Source organism: Propithecus coquereli, unplaced genomic scaffold, assembly GCF_000956105.1.
Source record: "Propithecus coquereli isolate 6110/MARCELLA unplaced genomic scaffold, Pcoq_1.0 Scaffold180, whole genome shotgun sequence".
NCBI lineage: Eukaryota > Metazoa > Chordata > Mammalia > Primates > Indriidae > Propithecus > Propithecus coquereli.
Window position 1 is genome coordinate 962,845 of NW_012142746.1, and position 22,953 is coordinate 985,797.

Consider the following 22,953-nt stretch of genomic DNA (forward strand, 5'->3'; position numbering starts at 1 on the left):
GTTATTATTTATTGGGATGAATAACCCCACTAGAGAGACACCACGCTTTAGACTTTCAATGACAGCCTTCTACACTGCGGATATAATCCAGACCTCCTAAAACAGACAATGAAACTTGTCCCCTATGGCCGTGACTTGCCTTTCTGGCCTCGTGGCCAGCCCTACTTTTCCTAGTCTCTCATTTCCTTATCCGTGGTGTGTTGGCTCATGGCTTGGTGCATGTTCATCTGTCCTTGGATGCTCCACCCTCTTACCTGGCTTGGTTAGCTTCTACTTCCCCTTACACCCCGGCTTGGTGGGTCACCCCCTCAGGGAAGCCTCCCGTGATTTCCCCACCTTGCACGATCTGGCCCATTCCCATCTCCTCATTCTCACCACATTTCATTCTTCCCTTTGCCCACCCTGCTCCCAGCTTTCCTGGCCTCCTTTCCATTTCCCAAGCATGCCAAGCTCTCTTCCACTCAGACTTTGCACATGCTGTTCCCCTCTGCCTGGAACATGCTTTCCCCTCCTCCTCATCCTTCAACGTTGGCTCAGACGTCATCTGTCTGAGAGGCCCTTCCTCCTGCCCTGATCACATATAGTCATCCTCACCCTAGTAGCTTTCTTTTTTATAACCCATTGATTTTCTTCATGATGTTTATCACAATTTGAATCTTGTTTATGCCATGCTTTCTATTTCTATGGACAGAACATGGGCCTTGGGCATTCACCACTACACCCAAAGAAGATGCTATTTGTCTAATACAGCCGTTTCAAATGTGGGAGACTTTGACATTTGTCAATGTCTGGGGACGTTTTGGTTGTCACAACCTGGTGGGGGAGGGGCAGCTACTGGCACCTAGTGGGTAGAGGCTGGAGATGCTGCTGAATAGTCTAATGCACAGGATGCCCCTCCCCCAACAAAGAATTATCCAGCTCAAAATGCCAGTACTGCTGAAGTTGAGAAACTCTTGTCTAATATCATCAATTAGAAAACAGAGCGAGATGAGGAAGAATAATGAGTTTTTCCAAAATGCTGAACAATTTAGGAAATCTGATACAAGTGAACACTACGTATAAAGTATAATTGTGAAAGGAGTTAAAAAAGCTACCAGCATTCAACTCTTATTGCTGGATATGATAGTGGCAATCTCTTACAACCAACTAGTTGCTTTGCATTTAAGTGATTATTGGTAAATCTTTCAAGACTTAATTTTAACAAATGAGAGATAATACTTACAAACACACATTAAATTTCTTTGAGCTATATTCATGGTTATACATTTACTTATTGCATCATTACTATTGGCAAAAATTGTTAGGTATTTTGGAGATATATATCTAAATTATTCTGGCCTTACTTTATTATAGTAAATTTGTTAGTCCATTCTAAGTTTTGTTTAGAGTGATGTTTAAAAGAATCACATAGTAGGTAATTTTCTAGTCTTCAAAGATCTGAGCATTGGCTGATCTGGCATGAACTGTAGTAGGTGCTCAATTAGTGCTTGTAAACTGGGCTGACATCTTTCCCTTTCTAAGTGGGAATCCTAAGATCAAATGAAACATCTTTTAAAGGTACTTTTTCATGGAAAATGATTAGAGCTGTTCCCCAAGGCAATTGTTAATAATTGGTGGCCCTAAAGGAGCTTAAATTTCTAAAGAGACACTTTAACCATTGATCCTCTTATACTGCAATTCTCACTCATGGGGAGTTATTATTGAATAACTGTGGACCATGGTAAATGCTAGCACATTTTGATGCATCCATTATGTGAGTCAGAGGTTACTTAAAAATATTCTAGAGGTCCTTGGTGTCTTGTCCTGTGGGAGATAAGAAAGAAGGGACCAGCATCTTTTTGGATCTAAAGATGGTGTTGATGACTTATGTTTTGGCAAGGCCTTGGGCCACCACCAATATTCTTCAGAGATGGTTTTCATATTGTCCCCGATGCAGAAGAATCTTCCTTTTTGTAGTGCAATGTTATGAGGGGTTCTCAAGTTATAAAACAAATGGAAATGAAGTTGATTTCGTTACAGGGACATACGGTGGTGAAGAACCCAGAACCCGATGCATCTTTCTCTCTGCCTGTGCACACCTCCACCACCCAGGCAGCGCAGGTTTTCCATGGAGCAAGCACTAGCTTGCATGGTGGCCTAGAGAATCATTCTTATCTGTCTAAGAATGGATATAGCAATAGTATCCAATTCAGAAAGCAATTCAAGGGATTAAATTAGAAAATACACGTTAAGCTGAGCACAAATTCTGGCGTATAGTAAACACATAGTGAAGGTTCCTTTTTATTAATAGTACAGTGGACCTTGGCTGTCCATCAACAGATGCTCTCAAGCAACCGGATCCATAATAAAGGTATAAATTGCAAGGTGGAATTTAGGAAGAGCTGATCAAGCCAAGAAGACATACTTCTTGGCCTTCTGCTTGACTCTGGGAGCCATCTGAAATGCTATAGTTGGGAGTTGAGTCAGTTAAAGCATCTGTGTGTGCTGATTTCCACAGGCATTGGAGCTAAGAGAGCAAAGTAACTCCTCTGTTAATGAGAAAACTGTACAAATCAGATTATCACATTTCATGGCCATGCCCGTTAACTAATTTATTATTATACAGTCAGAATTAAAATACTGGATTTAAACGTACCCTGAAAGTTGCTTGTAGATATTTTAAAACATCTGGATTTACGTAACATTGAAAAGACTTTTAAAAAGCATTACAAAAGACATATGTGGAGAGGAAAATTAAGAATAAGATGGATAGCTTCATTGCCAATAGTTGGGAAGTAGAAGTGATGTGAGCAATGGTTGAACTTAAAGAGATCATGGAAGAGTGGACAGACAGCTCTAATTTTCTAAGAGAAATAGGAGAATGTGGTGCTAGAATGCCAATTAAAAAATCAGGACAAACTGATAACATAAAATTCACTTTTGTCATGTAAGTCTGCAGAAGGACCCCTGCCAATACAATGTAATATAATATTTTAGGAACAACACAAGAGAACCTTACCAGTGAGACAAGAAAGTATAATGCTTTTCTCTGGGATTCCACAGTAATTTAATAATTCAGAAATTTTTAAGAAATGGGAAATTTATATATTTAATATGAAACTCTAGCAATTAGCTACACACTGTGTAACTGCTTGTGTCATCTTCTTTTTTTTGTTTTTCCTGACTGGGGTGTTTTAGTTTTTGTTTATTTTGGTTTGTATTTTTGTCACAGCTTGTCAAAACAGCATAAGCAGTAAATGGAAAAAGTTAAGGCTCTCGCCTCCTCACCCTACAGCCCTACACCTTATAATGTAACCATTATTAACAGTTTGGGTACACTTTTTTTTAAAATTTAAAACAAAGGAACCTGTACTCTATAATTATTTTGTAATTTTCTTTTTCACTTACTGTATGTTGCATGTCACTCTAGGTCAGTGGTTCTCAACTGAAAGTAATTTTGGCAAAGTCTGGAGACATTTTTCATTGTCATGACTGATAGAGAGGAAAGTCACTATCAGCATCTAGTGGGTGGAGTCTGGGGATGCTGTACCTACAATGCCCAGGACAAGCCCCCACCGCAGAAATTATCCGGTGCAAAGTGTCCAGAGAGCTGAGATTGAGAAACCCTGTTCTAGGTCAATGCACATAAATCTGATTCATTATTTTTAAAAGCTTCGTAACACTTTGTAGTATGGGTAGACCGTAATTTATTCAACTGGTTTTCTTTGCTAATAGCATCTTATTTAGTGGCATTTATATATTTAATATTAAGAACCCAAATGCTCCAGTTTAGTTATTTACAATTCATTCTGCTTCTTTAAAGAGCAAAAATAAGCCCTATCAGAAGGACTCTGAAGAGGGACAGTTAAGAATTCATAGGCTTGTGTATAAAATTAGATTCTGGGTCACTGTGAGTCAAGAGAATTCGGTTTCAGTAAAATCACAGACTCACTCGAAATGACATGTCTTAAAGTAAGTCATTTGAAAAGCATGTCTTCATTTTTTGATTCTTTGGTATTAAAAAAAGGAAGAAAGAAAGAAGCAGCACTAACAACTCCAGAGCGTTCTTGTGTGACTACCAGAACCAGAGAGGGCTGCTTCGAAGTAACTGTGATAACTTTCAGAGCAAGCTTTTTCTGATGATGTCTACCTTCTCTTTACAGACATAATTTCTAAAAACCCATTAGTACATTAAATCATGGTGGACTGAACAAAAGAAAACAAAGTAGGTTTAAATGAAAAAAGTGATATCCAATCTAAAAGACTTCGAATGACTTCCAGATGCCATCGACAATGTAATTCGGAATCAGTGCGACCCTCTGGTTAACCACAGGGGATTTGATGGAAAGGGTGCCTTCCCGCAAACAGATGTTTGCTCTGTGAAACCAAAGCTCTGTGTTTCTCTGGCCCATCCTCTCTGTGTGCCCTGTGCATTCCTGGAAGGATAAAATAAAGAACTGATTTTCCTTCTCTCACAGAGCTGGATAAAGGGGAATGGAACCAGAGCTCTGTGTGTGAGGATGGCAAACCAGAGCGTGGGCTGAAAGGGTCGGTCTCTGCTTCCGCCTTTTGCCTTCCAGTGGTTTTCTCAGTAACAAGCAAGAGCTGGAAGAGTAGCTTTCCTTTTGCTATTAGTCCATCCGTCTTTCCTTCCTTCCTTCCTTCTTTCCTCCTTCCTTCCTTCCTTCTTCCTTCCTCCTTCCTTTCTTTCTTCCTTTCTCCTTCCTTCCTCTTTACTTCTTCCTTCCTTCCTTCCTTCTTCCTTCTTTCCTTTTTCCTCCTTCCTTTCTTCCTTCCTTTCTCCTTCCTTCTTCCTTCCTTCCTCTTTCTTCCTCCCTTCTTTCTTCCTTCCTTCCTTCCTTCCTTCCTTCCTTCTTTCCTTCCTTCCTTCCTTCTTTCCTTCCTTCTTTCCTTCCTTCCTTCCTTCTTTCCTTCCTTCCTTCTTTCCTTCCTTCCTCCTTTCATCCTATCATTAATGACAGTTCTATAGTGAAATAGCATGGACTGTATGTTTGGGTTTTGTGTTTCTGACTGTTCAGTTTTTGGCATGAATCCTTACGTTTAATAAATGTAATAGAAACCATCATCTTGCACTAGGTCAAGCCTATCAAAATTGCAACAGGTCAAGCCTAACTAAGGAGCTATTTACATCATGAATTTATTTACAGTTGGCAAAATTGAAACCCTCTCCCCTTCACGTCTGCCTTTTCAGGATCAGAGCCACACCCAAGTTTCCCAGTACCGGCAGGACCCCTCCCTGATCATGAGGTCCATCGTTCACATGACCGATGCCACTCGCTCTGGGATCATGCCGCCTGCCCAGCTCACCACCATCAACCAGTCTCAGCTCAGTGCCCAGCTGGGGTTGAACTTGGGAGGTGCCCCAATGCCACACACGTCTCCTTCACCTCCAGCGAGCAAATCGGCCACTCCCTCGCCTTCCAGCTCCATCAACGAAGAGGATGCCGACGAAGCCAACAGAGTAAGTCGGCACTGCCTTAGTGTGTGACCCACCAGAGAGTATGGGCTCCCCCCGTGCTCATGTCTTTGAATTTCATTCATGGTGTCACCTTCTTTTTCTCCATGGATTCGGAGTAGCATTTAAATTCATGATGGCTTAATTTTTTTTCTTCCTCTCTTTTACTTACTTATTTATTTTCCATAGAAAGTGTATTGAACCGGAAATTGGCTTCCCCTACTGATCCTAAGGCATGGGACAAGTCATTTAACTCTTGTAATTCCTAATTTTTCTAATCTACAAAAGGAGGGCTTGCACTCCCTTTCTGGAAATTTCCAGAAATGCCAGATTTTCCAGAAATTCTGAAGTGTTTTGGTTCTGAGTTAATGTCCACGTGAGCAAGTGTCATCCAGTGTTTTGGCCGATCTGCCACGTTTGACAGCTTTGCACCTTCAATCACGTTTGTCATGGAGTAAATTCTCATTGTTTTGTCATGGAAAAACGTATAATTTGAAAATATACATAGCTTGAAATAAAAACCAAGTTCCAGGTATGACTTTTCTGAACACTTAGAATAAATAATGAAAAAGAATACCGTAATAGTACACAATTACTCATCACGCATTCATTAACTATGTGTTGTACACCTACTCTGTGCTTGGAGTTCGATTTGGTTCTCGTGGTATAAAGATTTATAAGAGAATTACTACTCATGGGACTCCCCACTGGGGACAAATAGCAATGTTTAGAACTAGCTTCCAATGTGATTAGTGATATAACTGAGGTCTCTGGTGTGCTACGATCATAATCAATGCTGCTTGGGAGAGTGATTTGAGGAAGACTTCAATGAGAAGGGGATATTTGAATTAGGGCTGAGAGGATATCTAACAGTTCGTGAGGCAGAAGAGAGAGGCTGGCATTTTGGTAGGAGAAACGGTGAGGAGAAATGTCCGTTTTGGGGTATCGTGAAGTTTGATATGGGATAGGACATAAATAGAAATCGAAGAAAGAAATGGCTTAAATGTGGTGGCCTTTCTTCTGTTGGTAGTCGAGAGCTGATTAATTATTTGCACAGAGGATTGGCATAAGTAATTTATGCCTTAGAAAGATAACTTTGGCTATATATAGAATGCCTTACAAAGAGAGGGACCAAAGAAAAGGAAGTTAATTAGAAGACCCTTTTATTATGTTTCCTTTCATCAAAGGAAGGGATAGACAGGAAGTACTGGATTAGTGAGACATTTAGGAGGGAGAATCACAAAGATTTGGTGATCTACTGGAATTTGAAGGAGTAAGGGATAAATTGGGTTGTAGTTTTGAGAGCCAGATGGATGGATACCAATAAATGAAAGGATCCACCCAGAAAGAGAGAAGTGGTTTTTTGTCCCCCTACAGGGAAGATGAGAGTTTGGCATGTTCTTGGTTGAATTTGTGGTCTAGAAGGCAGTTCATTGAGCCTAGAAGTGAGTTCATTGGTGCTGGAACTGCAGACTGGGGGACCATCTGCACACGGACATGAAGACATGGAAGAAATCGGTATTTCTTAGAGAGTGTAAGTAAGGGGCAAGTCAAGGACACAACTCTGAGCATCATTTATTTTTAAGTAGCAAATGGAAAAAGAGGAGCAAGAGAAGACTGAGAGTGATGAGGAGAAGAGGAGGGAGGTTTCAGTAATGTTGCAGACGTTGAAGGGATTTCAGGGTGGAGCTTTGGTCTGTAGCACTCATTGGGCACAGAGATAGTAAATGCACTAACAGTCTCTCTCCCACTCAGTGCAGGACTTCAGTGCAGAAAAGTGAGAAATATGGTTAAGGAAACTTGAAGGACACGAATAAGATGGGGCTGGGTTTCAGCTGGCCAGGACAACTCAGTGGGTTCATTCCCCCCCACATACGTTCCCACTTCCCTTCGTACTTGCCTCTGTACCAAACCAAAATTGTCACCTCTGAAGACAACCTTTTGCGTGACTCCCAGCTTGCTCCATGTTGAGCAAGGGTCTCAGCGTTGTATAAAGACAGGAATCCTATTTGTTATCTTTTAAGCACCTTCGCTGAGAAAGGAAGATTAAAATTATCGTTGATCGTGTCGCTTTTGGGTAAAGCTATTTCTCCAGCTTTCTGTCCCAACCCTTTTAAGTCAACAACATAAAAGTTTATGAGAATTCGTTCTGAGCTTTTATTTAAACTGTGGGACTTTTCCTTTCTGGTTTATTCTTAAAGAGAAATGATGATTAGGGCAAGTCATGGTTATCCAAGAAAGGCATCAATGGTTGTCGACATTTGAATATTGTTTTACAGAAGATTGAGATGACAAGTTGAACTCCTCATTTCCAGAAAAGGCTGCTGTGGAAATTACTTCCATCTTGCCCTTGGTCAGGGTATTGTTGGCACTAACAGTGCCAAATTTTCTTCCAGGAAAAGAATATAGTTGTGTGACTCAATTAGAAAAATGTGTGTGTGTGTATCTATACATATATATATATATTTTTTTTTTTCTTGTAGCTGAAATAATGTTTTTCATTGAAGGATAACTTGGCTCCAATTGAAGCTCTAACTGAAAGGCATCTGACTCTTTTGCAAGTTCAGATTCATTAAGTAGAATTAAACAAGTCTCACTTATTCTGAAAATTTCGAAAAAAGACTATGGGCTCCAGAGAGTTATTGAATTAATTGTGTGAGTTATTAATATGAAAGATGGCATTTTGGAGGAGAGGTGAGATATGACTTTTAACACCGTCTGAAGCATATAAACTACTTGTATAAAGCGTGGATGTCGTTATCATTCAAACAGTGCAAACAATAGGCCTACCTAAAAGTAGGCCAGTGGTTTCTTAACACTTTAGGGTTCAGAGCTCTCAAAGAAAAGTTATTTAACCAGTTTTCTCCCTGATAATTTTAGTAATTGGATTAAGTTCCAAATGACTCTCATTCAGAAAGTAATAATACTCTAGGAAAATTTGAATTAGGATTCAAGGCCATTAAAAGCCAATCTGTTAGTAACTGGAATCTCTGTTGATCTTGCCCCAAGGCTGGCTTTTAAAACAGATTTTGTTAAACACTTCAGGATTCTTGATGAAGTTAACTACAAAATCATCTTCATTATAGTCATACTGTAATCTAGGGGAGGAAAACAAGGCTGATAAATCATTTGCCCTGCTTCTCTGATAAGTATATTAAATGATCAGTGAAATCAGATGATGGTCACAGGTAAATATGGAACTTAGTAGTATATGAATCTGGGAGCTATACCCATATCGTTTTCATGATTGGTTCTGATCTCACAGAGTTCATCTGTGAATACGTGTGAGTGTTTGTGGCAGTATTCTTGTGAGCAGGGTTACTTACCATATGCAATAAATGCCTTCTTTTTAGTCTTCTGAGTGATTTTAAGTATCAGTTTTTACCCTCTTTTTATAGGTTTTTAATTTTATGGAGAGTATCAATTTCCTTTCTATCTCTAAAGTAGTTTTGACATTTTTATATTTCTTGTTATCCTATTCTTTAGAAAGTTGTTATTTTAGAAAATAAAGATGACCTTTCCTTGTTGTACAAGTATAGAGATGGTAGCTAATTTCCACTTGAGTTTCCAGAGACCCATTAGCAAATTAACATTCTGATAAAATAAAAAAAAATCAGTCTCAAAAAATCAATTCAGACAGATCACACAAATGACATGTGACTAGGCAAAGGACCTCATTTAAAATATTTGCATGTGATCAACATCCCGAATATTATTTAGGTTTAACTTCTAAAACCTCTGAAAGTGTAAAATATTTTGTTTACGTGTACGTGTGTAGCACAGCATATATATAGCATCTCCTGGTACAGAGTGTTCTGTTTTTCATTAGTCATAATTGCTATTTAGGGCATATGTTATGAATGTATTGAAGATACTTCTGGGTCTCATTAATCAATGTTCTAAATGCTAATCTCTGCTGTCCAGTTAACTCTAAGCAAGTTTACCCCTCCCCCGCTTTTGGTGGTGATTCATCTGTTGACGATGCTTAACAAAACCTTAAAAGAACAATTACGGATCTGAGTCAGTCTTGCTGCTTTCTCCGCGAGTGCATTCCAGGCGGTGAATTTTCTCCCTGCTTTGCAGGCCATCGGAGAGAAAAGAGCTGCTCCAGATTCTGGCAAGAAGCCCAAGACTCCAAAGAAAAAGAAAAAGAAAGATCCGAATGAGCCACAGAAGCCAGTGTCAGCGTATGCCCTGTTTTTCAGAGACACACAGGCTGCAATTAAAGGTCAAAACCCCAATGCAACCTTTGGAGAGGTCTCAAAAATCGTAGCGTCTATGTGGGACAGCCTTGGAGAAGAACAAAAGCAGGTGAGGGAGAGAGCCGTGGTGGCCTTACGTTACAAAGTTAGCAGAGTATTCCTACATTTCTTCCAGGTACCCACCTCCACTTAGCATGATTGCTTCTCATGAAAGCCTTTCGAAGCTATGGAATTAAAAAACACGAACGTGTAAATCTAAACAAGTCTCCAGTTGTATTGATTTCTCTGTCAGCTCAAGGGTGCCTGTTCAGAACCCATTCAGAGGAGGGTTGGAAGGAATCCAGGCAGTATCCTGCAAGCATAAACTTTTGATGATAATCTTTTCATTTTAAATAATGTGGAATTTTCCCCCTTTGTTCAAAAAGGGCACTACAAAGGGATTAGGTCCATCCTGCTTGCCTTTCCATTGATCATCTTTCTGAACCCTCGTGCTGTCCTGGTGGGTTTCCAAACTTTGAAGCTGCCTCTGCGTGTCTCATTATTGTCACTAGGCATTTGAAATTTTATTCCAAGTTCATTTTAAAGCTCGGCAGTATGAGAGGTATTCAGAGATTAGCCATGCTGGTGGGAGATACTTCCTTAGGGGCTTAGTCTCCTCTCCTTCCCCATGCAACTGCTCTGCACAAATGAAGAGAAGAATGTGTCCCTTGGGGGTCGGCCCTCCCTTTGCTCCTTGCATGAAACTCCAATTACCATTAATAGGAGTTAACTTTTACATAGCACAGAAGAAGAGATAGACCCCTATTAGTGATAAAATAGAAGAATTATTTACCCTTGGTTTTTATTTACAAATCATGAACTCTTTTAATGAACTCATTCCTCCTATAACTATAGAATTTTCCAGTTTGTTTGCAGTGAGTTTATTGTTATATATAGCAGACTGATTTTTCTGTCCCAGAAATGCAATTCTAAGGGCCTGGCAAACTGCTGCACCAAACTTTTAAACTCCAGAGAGAAAGATCATTGCACTTTGGTCCAACACCCAGCCATCAGGCCAGCTAAGAAAAGGAAACCTAAATTTAATATATTGAGATTTATTTATGTAACTCAGTGGTCTCACAGATGGAAATCTCTCATGTTTTATGATTTCTGACCTTTTTTTTTTTTTCCCTCCAAAAGAAAACCAAGGTTGAAAGGCCTCCATGTTTTCTCTTTTGTCTTCACACACTCTACCTGTTGTTGTTTTTATCCTCTGATTTGGTAAATATGTGTGAGGGAAAGAAGACATTGATGGAGAAACTCATTACTCTCTCTAATGTAAGCCGTTTGTAGCAAAGCTTATTCTTCCCGTTACCTTATTTATTGCCTGAGCGCGAGGCTTGCAGCGGTTACTCTCATGGAATCTCTATTACAACCCGAAATCTTTTTCTCATTCGCAACAGTAGATATTAAAGTTGTGCTCCAGTGAGGGTAGCAGGGTTGGGTTGGGTTCGGTTTGAATATCTGTGTGTGTGTGTGTGTGTGTGTTAACATTTAAAAATCAAAGTCAAGGAGACCAACTTTTTTTTATGTGAGTTATGTTTATGTGACCTAATTTGTGCAGCAGTTATGTTATAGCTGAGGATTTATACACTAAAGGTGGTGCTAATTTTGGTCTTTTAATAGGTATATAAAAGGAAAACAGAAGCTGCCAAAAAAGAATACCTGAAGGCCCTGGCCGCGTACAGGGCCAGCCTCGTTTCCAAGGTAAATCTGAGCAGGAGCAGCCAGTCTCTGAAATAGTTATGACGCCGAACGCAGCCCTCAAGCGTTGACACTGTAAATGCAGCTCCCCTAAGACTTGATAAGAAAGCATCTTGAACACTCAAACTTACTGGTTTCCATTAGAGGTTACCCGAATGATGACATGAAAAATACGAGTTAATTTAAGTGGCTAAATCTAAATTGTTTCCAAAAGATTCACTGATCTTTATATATGTGTATGTAGCTCTACAGATAAATTTTAAATAGCCTCTTATTCTTTTTGTCAGGGATAGGATCTGTGTTAATGTCCTCTATTTAAACTGGGAGATTCGTTTGTCAGGCATTTTTGGACATGATATCATAAATTTTCCAGTGGTTACATTATTATAATAGGGGATGTTGCGTTTTCAACCAGACTATTCCATATCATATAAATAAATAAACCTCATGATTATTTAAAATAAAATTATGCTCCAAGTACTAAAAGAAAAAGTGTATGTATTATACATAGAGTATACCATAGACCCTGATAAAGTGCACCAATATCCCAAACAAATGTCACTCTGGATTATAATTGCCTTGATCCAGAAAGAGTATGAACTGCAACATTATCTTTTTTTAACATTTAATTAGCAATATCTATTGACTTCCTATAGTTGAGAGAGCTTTGGGGGAGGATAATTTGGTCTACTGTATTTTTGCTCTGGAAAAATTTCTTCTGGCGAGGAGAGATACCATTTTATTATCTGTCTGTTGTCTCAAGTACAACACAGCCTCAGAGCCATTTAGAAAGGGTTCATTCCCTTTTTTCTCTTCTTCACCTGAGTTGTTTCTTCTTTCTGTTATCTTTATTAAGATCTACCATTGGCAGCTGCTCAGAATCAGATCAACGGAGGTCCTTCTGTCTTTGTTGACAGCTCCTAGGACACTTCCCACTTCATTAGAAAGAAAACACCTTTATCAGGTCAACAGCAAAACCTTTTTCTGAGACCCTGGAAGACACACATTGGGAGAATATACTGATTCTGTACTCAGATTTGCACATGGCAGAGAACAACTGATTGCGTGGGCGACAGATGTTAAGAATCGAAGTATAGTTGGTAGTTAATTAGATGGAGTGATGTCAATAGAGTAACAGTGTACATGTACTTCTTAAGTGGATCATTTATTCATTCATTTATCCAGAAGCAGGTATAGGTGGGCTTTGTGAATTAGAGCATGAATAATTGACCACAGATGGATTTAAGCCAAGAACCAGTATCTCAAAAGGCATTCAGAAAATATCAACCATTAATCATTAAGCCTGTGACTGACTTGGAAGGGATAACGTGAAAGTTATACATTGTATACTAGAGTCAGGATTCAGAAATACTTCCGAATGGAATTCAACAACACTAAAAACCCAATAGGACAGTATTTAAGAAGAATAAAATACATTTTTTTTTCACTTTTGTTTTTTATTTCAGTAGATGCAGTTTGAGAGCATCCTAAATTTATATTCAGAGACCTGGGAGGTAACCATTAATAAAACAGTCCTTGAGGTAGAAGTTTAGAATAATTTCAACCTGAACCAAAAGTGTAAAATAGCTGCTAATATAGTGATCTCAGAGGAAGCAGCCTCTAATCGTATAGGGTGATGATTAGACCACATCTGAAGAATTGGTTCCGTTTTGGACCCTACGATTTAAAAAGAGATGGCTGCCAACTGAAGGCCCTTCAGAGTGTTGCCTCCATAATGTTGAGGACTGAAAATCAAATCCTATTAGGACAATTGAAAGAATCAGGGCGGTGAGGATGTGGCGGTGTATTATGATCTTAGTCCACAAATATAAGGGCCATCATATAAGAGAAGCCAAGTTGATCTCTCTGACCTAATAGAAGAACGTATCCAACAGGTGACGTTGTAGGAAGCAACATTTTAGTCCCAGTGTCAGAAGTAACAATACAGTTTCCTCATACGCACATTTAACTCATGCCTCTACATGCAGAGCCTTGGACCTCCTCCCTTAAGATGTGACTTTCTTGTCACTTTTAATCTTCCCAACAACCAAAGCAATTAATAGAAGCTTACTATTAAGTCGTAAGGGCATGAGGAGGCAGGCTGGGGGGAACTCTTTACAATCATTTTCCCATCACCATTTACCATTAAGGTGACACCTTAGAGGCACAACAGTACAACCGCCCAGGTGTCTAAATATAGACTTTCCTTGTGGTTTTTAAGTACTAGAGTATGTAAGAATTATGTACATGTTTATATGTACAAAACTGTATGTGTTCTACTTTATGGGTGATTTAATGGTTTTTGAAGATAATTTTGAGTATTTATAGGCTCTTTTTTCCCTAAAGACTTTAGAAAGTGACCGTCTATTAAACATGCAGCCCACTGAGATTTTGTAACGTGGAGAGCTGTCTACGGACCAGTGACGCTTTACAGTGGTTACCTGTGTTCAAACAGAAGCCATCAGAGATGGCTTTTCCTATGTTGAGTGACTCTCCATATGAGGTCATTTCTCGGGTTCCTTCCAATAGGAGGGCTTTATAAATTTGAATCATAAAAACTTAGAAGCAAGCATTTCAAATCAATAAAGGTAGTGGGTGGCTGCTTCATGCCTCCAAGGTGCCCTCACCACCCCCATAAAAACCCTAATTTGGGGAAGAATAAGAGGAAAAAATAGTCTTTAAGATGAGTCATTCCAATCACTGTTGCATTAGCAAAAGAATTTATTTTTGTGGAGATAATGATGTGTTTTTAGCACAAAATGTAATAGGTAGTTTCTCTTCATCTTTAAACCTAGATCTGCGATTTATCATATGATAGGTTATTCACTCACACGAGTGTTGAGCATTCTCCCCTCATCTGTGGCTCCTTTGATAAATTCTGGAAATCTTCAAAATAGTTGGTAAAATAAAACATTTCTGAAGTTGTGAAGTACTTCAGTTCAGTATCTCTGGGGAACCCAGTGATATTTTTCTTGTATCCGAGTGAGCACTTTTATAAATGATCATGCAAACACAGGGTTTTGAAGTGTTCTACTGGCAGTAGGTTTTTGGTAATAGTAGTTGTTTATTAATAAAAATAGCTAACCTTTACTAAGTGCTTCCTGTGGGCCAGGCACTGTTCTAAATGCTTAACATGTGAGTTAATTTAATTCTCAGAACTTCCACACGAGGTAAATAACACGTAACCCCATGTTATAGATAAGGAAACTGAGGTCCAGATGGGTGAATTAACTCGCCCAAAGTCACAGAGTTGATAGGTCGTAAAACTGGATTTGAACTAGAACAGTCTATACTCTCTTGTCTTTCAACATGTGGTGCTCAGTGGTGAGGTCAGAACAACTTAAATGTGGAAGAATCGTTGCTCTTAGTATGTGTATCAGTTCTCTTTGCCACAGTCGTGCTGTGTAACAGCCATCCCCAAAGCTCAGTGATTTAAAAAGATAAGTGTTTATCTCAAGGAGTGCCAGTTAGCTCAGATCCGGGCCAGGCTCTGCAGGATCAGCTAGTCCTGCTCTTCTGTCTGGGGTCAGCTTGCAGGTTGGGGGGGACTGGACTCATTCACACACATCTCAGGTGACTGGCTGGCACCGAGCTGTGACCTGGGTGAGGTAAGTGGGCCACACGTCTGTCATCAGGCACATGGCGGTGGCAGGTTCCAAGAGAGAGAGTGGAAGGGTGCAAGGTCTCTTGAGGCCTCGGCTTGGAACTGGGACAGTGTCACTGTCATCACATTCCCTTGGCCAAAGCAAAGGCACAGGTCTAGCCCAGACTCAAGGGGGTTAGGGAATTTGACTCCACCTCTGGGAGGAGCTAAAAAATCACATGACACAGGGCATGGATACAGGGCAGCATGAGTAGTGGTGGCCATTCAAAAAAATCAATGTGCAATACCTAAGAATACTTCAATATTTCAAAAACTTGTGCATTATTATAACATTCTGGAATTTTCCCCCCCAAAATGCAGGCTGCCGCTGAGTCAGCAGAAGCGCAGACCATTCGTTCTGTTCAGCAGACCCTGGCGTCCACCAATCTCACATCCTCCCTCCTTCTCAACACTCCACTGTCTCAGCATGGAGCAGTGTCAGCCTCACCTCAGACTCTCCAGCAGTCGCTCCCTAGGTCAATCGCTCCCAAACCCTTAACCATGAGACTCCCCATGAACCAGATTGTCACATCCGTCACCATCGCAGCCAACATGCCCTCGAACATTGGGGCTCCGCTGATAAGCTCCATGGGAACGACCATGGTTGGCTCGGCATCCTCCACCCAAGTGAGCCCTTCGGTGCAAAGCCAGCAGCATCAGATGCAGTTGCAGCAGCAGCAACAGCAGCAGCAGCAGATGCAACAGATGCAGCAGCAGCAACTGCAGCAGCACCAAATGCATCAGCAGATCCAGCAGCAGATGCAGCAGCAGCATTTCCAGCACCACATGCAGCAGCACCTGCAGCAGCAGCAGCAGCACCTCCAGCAGCAAATCAACCAACAGCAGCTGCAGCAGCAGCTGCAGCAGCATCTCCAGCTGCAGCAGCTGCAGCACATGCAGCACCAGTCTCAGCCTTCTCCTCGGCAGCACTCCCCCGTCGCCTCCCAGATGACGTCCCCCATCCCGGCCATCGGGAGCCCCCAGCCAGCCTCCCAGCAGCACCAGTCGCAAATACAGCCTCAGACACAGACTCAAGTACTGTCGCAGGTCAGTATTTTCTGAAGACGCACGAGGCAGATGGATTTCCTTATACCGAGGCGAGTGGCAGAGGAGGGTCGAGAATATATGGCTGAAACTTGTACGTTGGTGTTGGTTATGCAGAAATGTGTGACAGATCAAACGGTCCTCTCAAGTGTCTATTAGATAGGCAATAAGAACCACAGTGTAGCTGGGTACCATCTTTTAGCTGACGATAAATCACTTTGTTTTTAAACAAGAAAACCTGTGCTCTTTTATGTGATGCCTTTTTTATTTATTCAGGCTATACCTACAATATGTGAATCAAACTGTTTAATGAATCCTGGGACATACTGATGACTATAAACTGGCCTCTCTGAGTCAATAGAAAATGGCCTTATTTCTCCAGAAGTGAGTAAACCGCACTTCCAGGCTGTTTGAACTTCCGAAGCCCTAAAAATAAAAAGCACAGTTGTAACTACCTGAAATACGAAGATCCAGTTTCATACAAACATTTGTATGATGTGAATAATTGATGGCATTTTTTTGTCATGAAAAAAATAATGTAAATCACAGACTTTTGCCAAAGCTCTTATTTTTTTTTCCTAAATCTCTCCAGAAAAAATAATGCAAGCGATTAGATCCAATTACTGACTCATTTCCACTTTTTATCCATGACTTCTCCAAATCAAATCACAGTCTATGTCGTAACAATATCTGTGACCACTGTTAGCCCATTATATTCATTCCAATTAGAAGAAAAGAAATGTGAATATTATATTCCGTGTTTTGAGTGACAAGTTTCGAAAAATAAACACTGTATTTTTAAAAGGGAAATGCACTTAAATGAAAACAGTTATTACAAAAGTTAAGATTTAAAAAGAAAAAGCAAGAGTTTTTATTATGATGTAATACCAGTAGAATATTTAAAAGGCACATCACATCTGAATAATCAATGTAAATATTTTCTTTCAAAGTTGTAAGTTTTCATATCATGTGTTGTAAAGTTTTCCTAAATGAGGCTTTAACGTAAACACTGGTGACATAAACCATTCATTGCTACATTGCTTATTGTGTTTTTATGCTGTTTTATACTTTTTTATGAGTTATGATAGCAGCAATTAAGTTGTTTGTATTTTGCTTAACTAAAACAAAAATGCTTTTATCTTGCTATAGAATAAACACATTTCAGTAAAAACTGTGGACTGTATTTTGATGCAACAACAAGGAAACTGTTCACTTTTCAAATAAAATGTTATGTCAAATTTCACCTTTGGTTCCTTGAATACGTATCGGATGGGGAAATACGCCACATGCCAAGTTTTATCTGAGCCCGAGCATCATCTTCCATTTTTGGTTGGAAATATGATATTCATGGCTAAGAATCTGGATTGCACAGCCCAAAACCAGGGCCCTTAAAAAAAAAGAACCCCATTGGAAATATTTTTGTAATTGTGTTTTTGTTGAGATGCAAGTGCAAGGTAAGTATAGAGAAAAAACCAATCGTTTTCCATTTGGGGCTAGAACTAGCTGGGCATTGTGTTGTTGTTGCTATTAAAATGGACGGTGAATGCTAATTCTTCAGCCAAAATAATGATTTTAGTGCCCGTTTCTTCCCCCCTTCTCTTGCTCTGTGGTGGCTCCTCTTTGAGAGCAGTGTGACCACCGTCCCCAGTCGTCTTGCATGATTAATTACAGCATCTGTCCTGTCAGAAGCTATAATGAAGAGGTCTTGATAAAAATTGCAAATTACCACTGGCAACAGTCTTAAACTGCTTATGATAAAATGAAAATTAAAAACAGCAAGTGTCAACCCTGACCAGAATCCTAATCTGGAAAGAATGAGACCATACGTGGTGCTGTCCACAGCTACCATGAGGAAGACATTCAAAAATAATGGAATATGGATTCCTCAAAGTTGTTGTTGTATTTCAGAGAATATTTACTGTATGTTGTGGTTATGAATAATGAATCCAGCTTTCAATATTTCATAATCCTCTCGTACTCTGTATTATGTACAAATATTGAACAGCAAGAGATTCTAATTATAAATTTATAGATTTCTTGCTGTAGAAAAATTTATGTCTAAATTTAAGCTTTTCATAAGATGTATTAGTTAGCAGGTATCAGTGTTCAAACAGTCTTAGAAGGAAGCCTAATCACATCTACAAGGGGGCGACTGGATTCTACAAAGAAATCATCTGTTTGCGTCAAACTCATCAGAAGCAGAACTGATGGTAAAAGATTTTCTGTGAATTGAAACTAACATTACATAACAATAAGAACCATTTTATATTCTGTTGTGAAACCTTTAGACAAATGTCTTCAAAATTAATTGGTAAACTACATGTGACAGTAATTGTGTATTAGTTCTGTAATTGTCATTTTGAAAACCCATGAAGTATTGCTTGGAAAAAAAAATGTCACTAGTGATAAGACTTAATTGCAAGTGAAGTCTGTTTTCAACTGTTTGCAGTTAGAAGCAGGTGTTGTAACATCTATTAAATGATTTTATAAATCTTAGGTTTTATCACATTTGATTAAACGCTGCTAAGCCACCGATGGTCAATTTCAGGGGGGAAAAAAAAAGTTTAATTACTGCGGTTTAAAAACGTAATCACCAGGCAAAACTATATATTTAAAATGTCAAAAGGCTTAAATCATGAAAAGAATTCCCCAACCTTGTTACCGAATTATTTTTCTCAGGATTCACGAAAGCACATTATGAATCACCTTATATTCAATTTGTACCCGTGACTTGGTTTCTGTTCCTGAGACTTGAGTAAGTACATGGTATGCTTTTTTTGTTACAGGGCAGAAATGAATCAGGTAATGAAAAACAGGCACGAGAACTGTGCTATCTGATTAGTGTCACGCCTAAATGGCCTAAATGCCTTCCCTCTTAAGTGGTCTACAGACATTAAGGAATCTCCCCCCACCGACCCCCACCTCCATCAAGACACACACCTTGACTCTCCCCCTGCCGTGTGGACATTATTTTATCACTCTGGCTAAACGTGTCCTTTTTTTTGGCATTAACCTGTACCGCCATATGACGAAAAAACATAAGCAGTTTTCATTTTTAGCTGACACGGGGTCATTAGTTCCCGACTCAAAGAACAAAAGCTTAAATGCCTTTGTGCAGCATAATTTCTGCAATATATTACCACCTGACGGAGGTTTGGAGGCTTTCTGGGCAGATGGATTCATATCTCAAGTTTAAGTAGGAGTCCTCCGCTGTGTCCATTCAGCGGGCTTTAGACATCTGAATGGTTCTCCCCATTTCTCACTTCACGGAGCATTTTTCAGCACTGGACTTCAATCTAACCTTTCCTTCCCCCCTCCCCAACCCCCCTTTGTTTGGCTTTTGTTTTGCAACAGCTGTTATTATCGTTTTTTGGTCAGCTGTGATTGCTGGAGGCAAAATAGGACCAGATGGTGTTTTGCTATGCATGAATGGAGAGTTAGAGGAGTTGGGATTGAATAGGCCAAGTTTGAATGGTGTCTATGCACCACCTGCCTGCCTTAGCTGTGGCGTACACACCACAGTAGCATGATCCGTCTCAGACCTACTAGAATCGGATGGGAAAGTGGAGAGCTGGGCAGGATTTTCCCCATATTTATTGATCTTCCATGCACTAACAGAATAATGCAGTGTACAGTCAGTTTGAGTTAATTGGATGTGACACAGCATGGACATGTAATCTATCACTCTAGAATTCTGGTTCACTTTAAGGATCTCACTGCTCCCCAAAATACACACACACACACACACACACACACACACACTCGCTAGTAGCAAAACTTAATGGGCTAAATAGGCACAAGTTTTTTAAAAACTCTGTCTAAAATAGTAGACTTAAGGAGTCTGAGGTTGAGGTTTTGGGAAGGGGAGACATTTAAAAATGTTAATAGTGTGAGATCAAAAAAGACTTGTAATTCTGATACGAGTAGAGAGCCCTCGTATTTGTAGGTTGTTCATTAAATATTATGCATTTTGAAGAAATGTGCCTTACTAAGAAAAGCAAATGGATACACAGCCAGACTTGGCTTCTCTTAGAGAATATTCTTAACCATGTAAACTTTTTTCTCCCCTTCCCTCAAACATAGTTAGCTTTACTGATGATCTGAACTGACCTTAAGGATAAACATTTTCCCTGCATTTTAAAGCCGGTGAACGGGTTCAGCCCTCACAGATTGTGATCCTACAGGTGTGTGGGCTTCGTGTCAGTGCGTGTTACTGAGGAACCGTCCAGGAGCCGTGGAGTCAGATACGCGGACAGGCAGCACCATTTGCCTAAGGCCTCAATTACTTAAATTTACTTCTGCTGCATGCAAAACACTGCGATAGGTCCCAAAGGAGATGCAAAAATAAATAGGGCCTTTTGTTTACTTTGTATATGTTTGAAATTTTCTGTAACAGAAGTTTAAAAAACAAAATATTAAAATAACAAGGCTAGTCTTAACTTTAGGAGCTTTCTTTTTTTTTTAAATGGAGGTTGGGAAATGCACCAAGCAGAACGATTTGTGTACCAACCAGAGACATAAAAAATGTGTGTTGTTTTAATCTGAGAAATTAAAATTCATTTAGACAGGAGAGAGATTGCAGTTGGTTAGGGGTATTAGGGAAAGCTGTATGAAATTGTTGGCATTTAAGATGTGCCTTGAAGGTTGTGTAAGATTTCAATAGGCCAAGAGGGTGGAAATAGGAAACGTCTCCAGCCAAGGGGACAGCAGAGAAAAGGCATTTATGTTGAAAGCACAGGCACCTCCAAATAGCAGTAGAGAATCTAGCAAAATTGGACACATAATGCTCTTGTGGAGGTGAGCAGGAAAAGTACTGGAAAGGGATTTTGGGTTCAGATTTGTAGAAGGTCTGCCTGAAACTTATGATTAACTCAAAAAGCACTGAAGGTATCTGAGTAAGAAAGGTATGATCAGACTTGAGTTATTGCATAAAGGATTTTGTCTGGTCTTTTAGAAGGGAGTATCCAGTTGACACTAAGAGCTCAAAGAAAAATGGAGCAAGATCTCCACCTGAAAATGTATCTCCATATTTTAATATTTAATTATTCACATGCATAGAAGCATGCAATTCACATGCAATAAAGCAGTAACTTCATGCTCTCTCTCACACCACTCCCATCTTCCCGGTGCAAGAACACACCATCCACAAAGCCAAATCAAGGCTTTGCTTTTTTTTTTTTTTTTTTCTTTGATGGCAACTGTCGAATAAGCCTTATCCTTCCATTAGCATCGAGAGGGAGATCATTTTCTGTGTTTCTGCTGTGAAAAGAAAGCTATTTTCACCACTGGTAAAAAGTACCTCTTGGTGCTTGAACTCCAACGTGATGAATGATGAAAAGAAGCCCTTGCTTTGTTGCTGAGCAAAACCTCAGGCAGCACTGGGAGGGATGTCGGTTATGGTCTCAATTTAATTTCAAAGAAGAAGCTTTGCAGATAGAAAACGTGAATGTGGATATACCCTTCTTAGCAAAGGAAAAATGCTCTTTTGTAAAACATCTCATTATTCCCAGCATTTGTATAGTACTCTGTACTTTTCAAAGCAGTTTTCTGTGGATTACTTCATTCGGTTCCTTCTCTAGATAGAGCAATTCTCTAGAATTAACCTAATGTAACAAATGAGGAAACTGAGGCACAGAGCGAGCTGTGGCTTGTTCCGGTATCTCTTTGCTTAAAAGAGGCACAATCAGGAATGGAATGGAAATTTCCTTACTCTAGGGCTCCTGGTTTTCTATTTGCCTTCAAATATTTGTATATGTATGAGATATGTATTTGACGTATATTTATGGCTATCATATATTTGTGTATAGGTTATGCAAATATATAGGTTTGTGTGTGTAGCTAGCTAGGTGACAGAAATCCATCACAATGTTAAACAGAATAATTACTCTGTGGTTTCCTCATGGCTAGGCAGGCAGTAAACCAGAGGCAGTGCCATGAGTAGCCCATGTTCTCAATGGGGCTTAATGCCACATGGCACCTGTTTTGGTGTGAATACTTTCCAATCTGATTGTTTTCCCTCCAAGGTCTCTCTGTTATTATACTGTATTCAGGCAAATGCTTTGACTTGTGGTGTTCAAGAGTTAGGGCTGGAGGTGCCATAAAAGTGTCAAAGCACTGTATCATTCTACATGTTTAAAAAGGAACAACTTTTAAGGAAGCCTGAGATGGGGGAAGGTCAGGTGGATGTGCATTGTTATGCATTATTTAAGGAATCCAATGAATCACTCCGATATTGAGTATGGGAAACCAAAGACGGTCTCTTCCTTGGAATTATGCAGAAATAACCTTGCATACTGGTTCGTGAGTTACCACTCCGTTTCTGAGACCACGTGCCCCTTGTTAAGTGGGGCGCGTTCTACCATAAGCAGCCATTTGTCACAGGAGATACGTCCCGTGTCCACAAGATTTTATCATTGCCTTAGTTTTAAATGAACAGAGCACAAAAGCTACCTTGCAAATGGTCACTTGCTAAGATCCAGTAGAAGCGAATGACGATTCCAAACAATTTCATCCAGAACACCAGGCGTGAGCATGCTGGTATTTGGGGCTTTCATTCCCAAGCTGTTTGAGTGACTTATCCAGAGTCAACAGAGCAGTGGTTATTTTAAGATCCGGGTCTTCTGTTTATTTTCAGATTTCTGGCCTACTTTTTCTTTCCAGTCAGTTTGCTTTGTATCCGAGGATATATTGTTACCAAGAAAGATGTTTTGATAACATTCCTTGTTATGTGTCATTACTGTCATTCCTCTGACATGCAGAGAGAGCCTTCATTTTCAGTTTATCACAATGAACGAAAATGATGCCACTTTCTAAACCTGCCTTAATTGGTAATTTGCAAATTTGATACACGATCTTAGTCCAAACCA

The 22,953-nt window shown here is 39.8% G+C and overlaps 1 protein-coding gene across 1 annotated transcript in view; it reads left to right on the forward strand.

Moving 5' to 3' along the window:
* Positions 1-17,323, forward strand: part of TOX3 (TOX high mobility group box family member 3) — a 108,313-nt gene extending 90,990 nt beyond the window's left edge. Inside the window, exons 4-7 of the mRNA XM_012642612.1 lie at positions 5,192-5,461; positions 9,539-9,766; positions 11,323-11,403; positions 15,365-17,323. Coding sequence (XP_012498066.1) covers positions 5,192-5,461; positions 9,539-9,766; positions 11,323-11,403; positions 15,365-16,105 — 1,320 coding nt within the window. The 3' untranslated portion in view covers positions 16,106-17,323. The remainder of the gene's footprint in view (positions 1-5,191; positions 5,462-9,538; positions 9,767-11,322; positions 11,404-15,364) is intronic.
* The last annotated feature ends 5,630 nt before the right edge of the window (positions 17,324-22,953 follow it).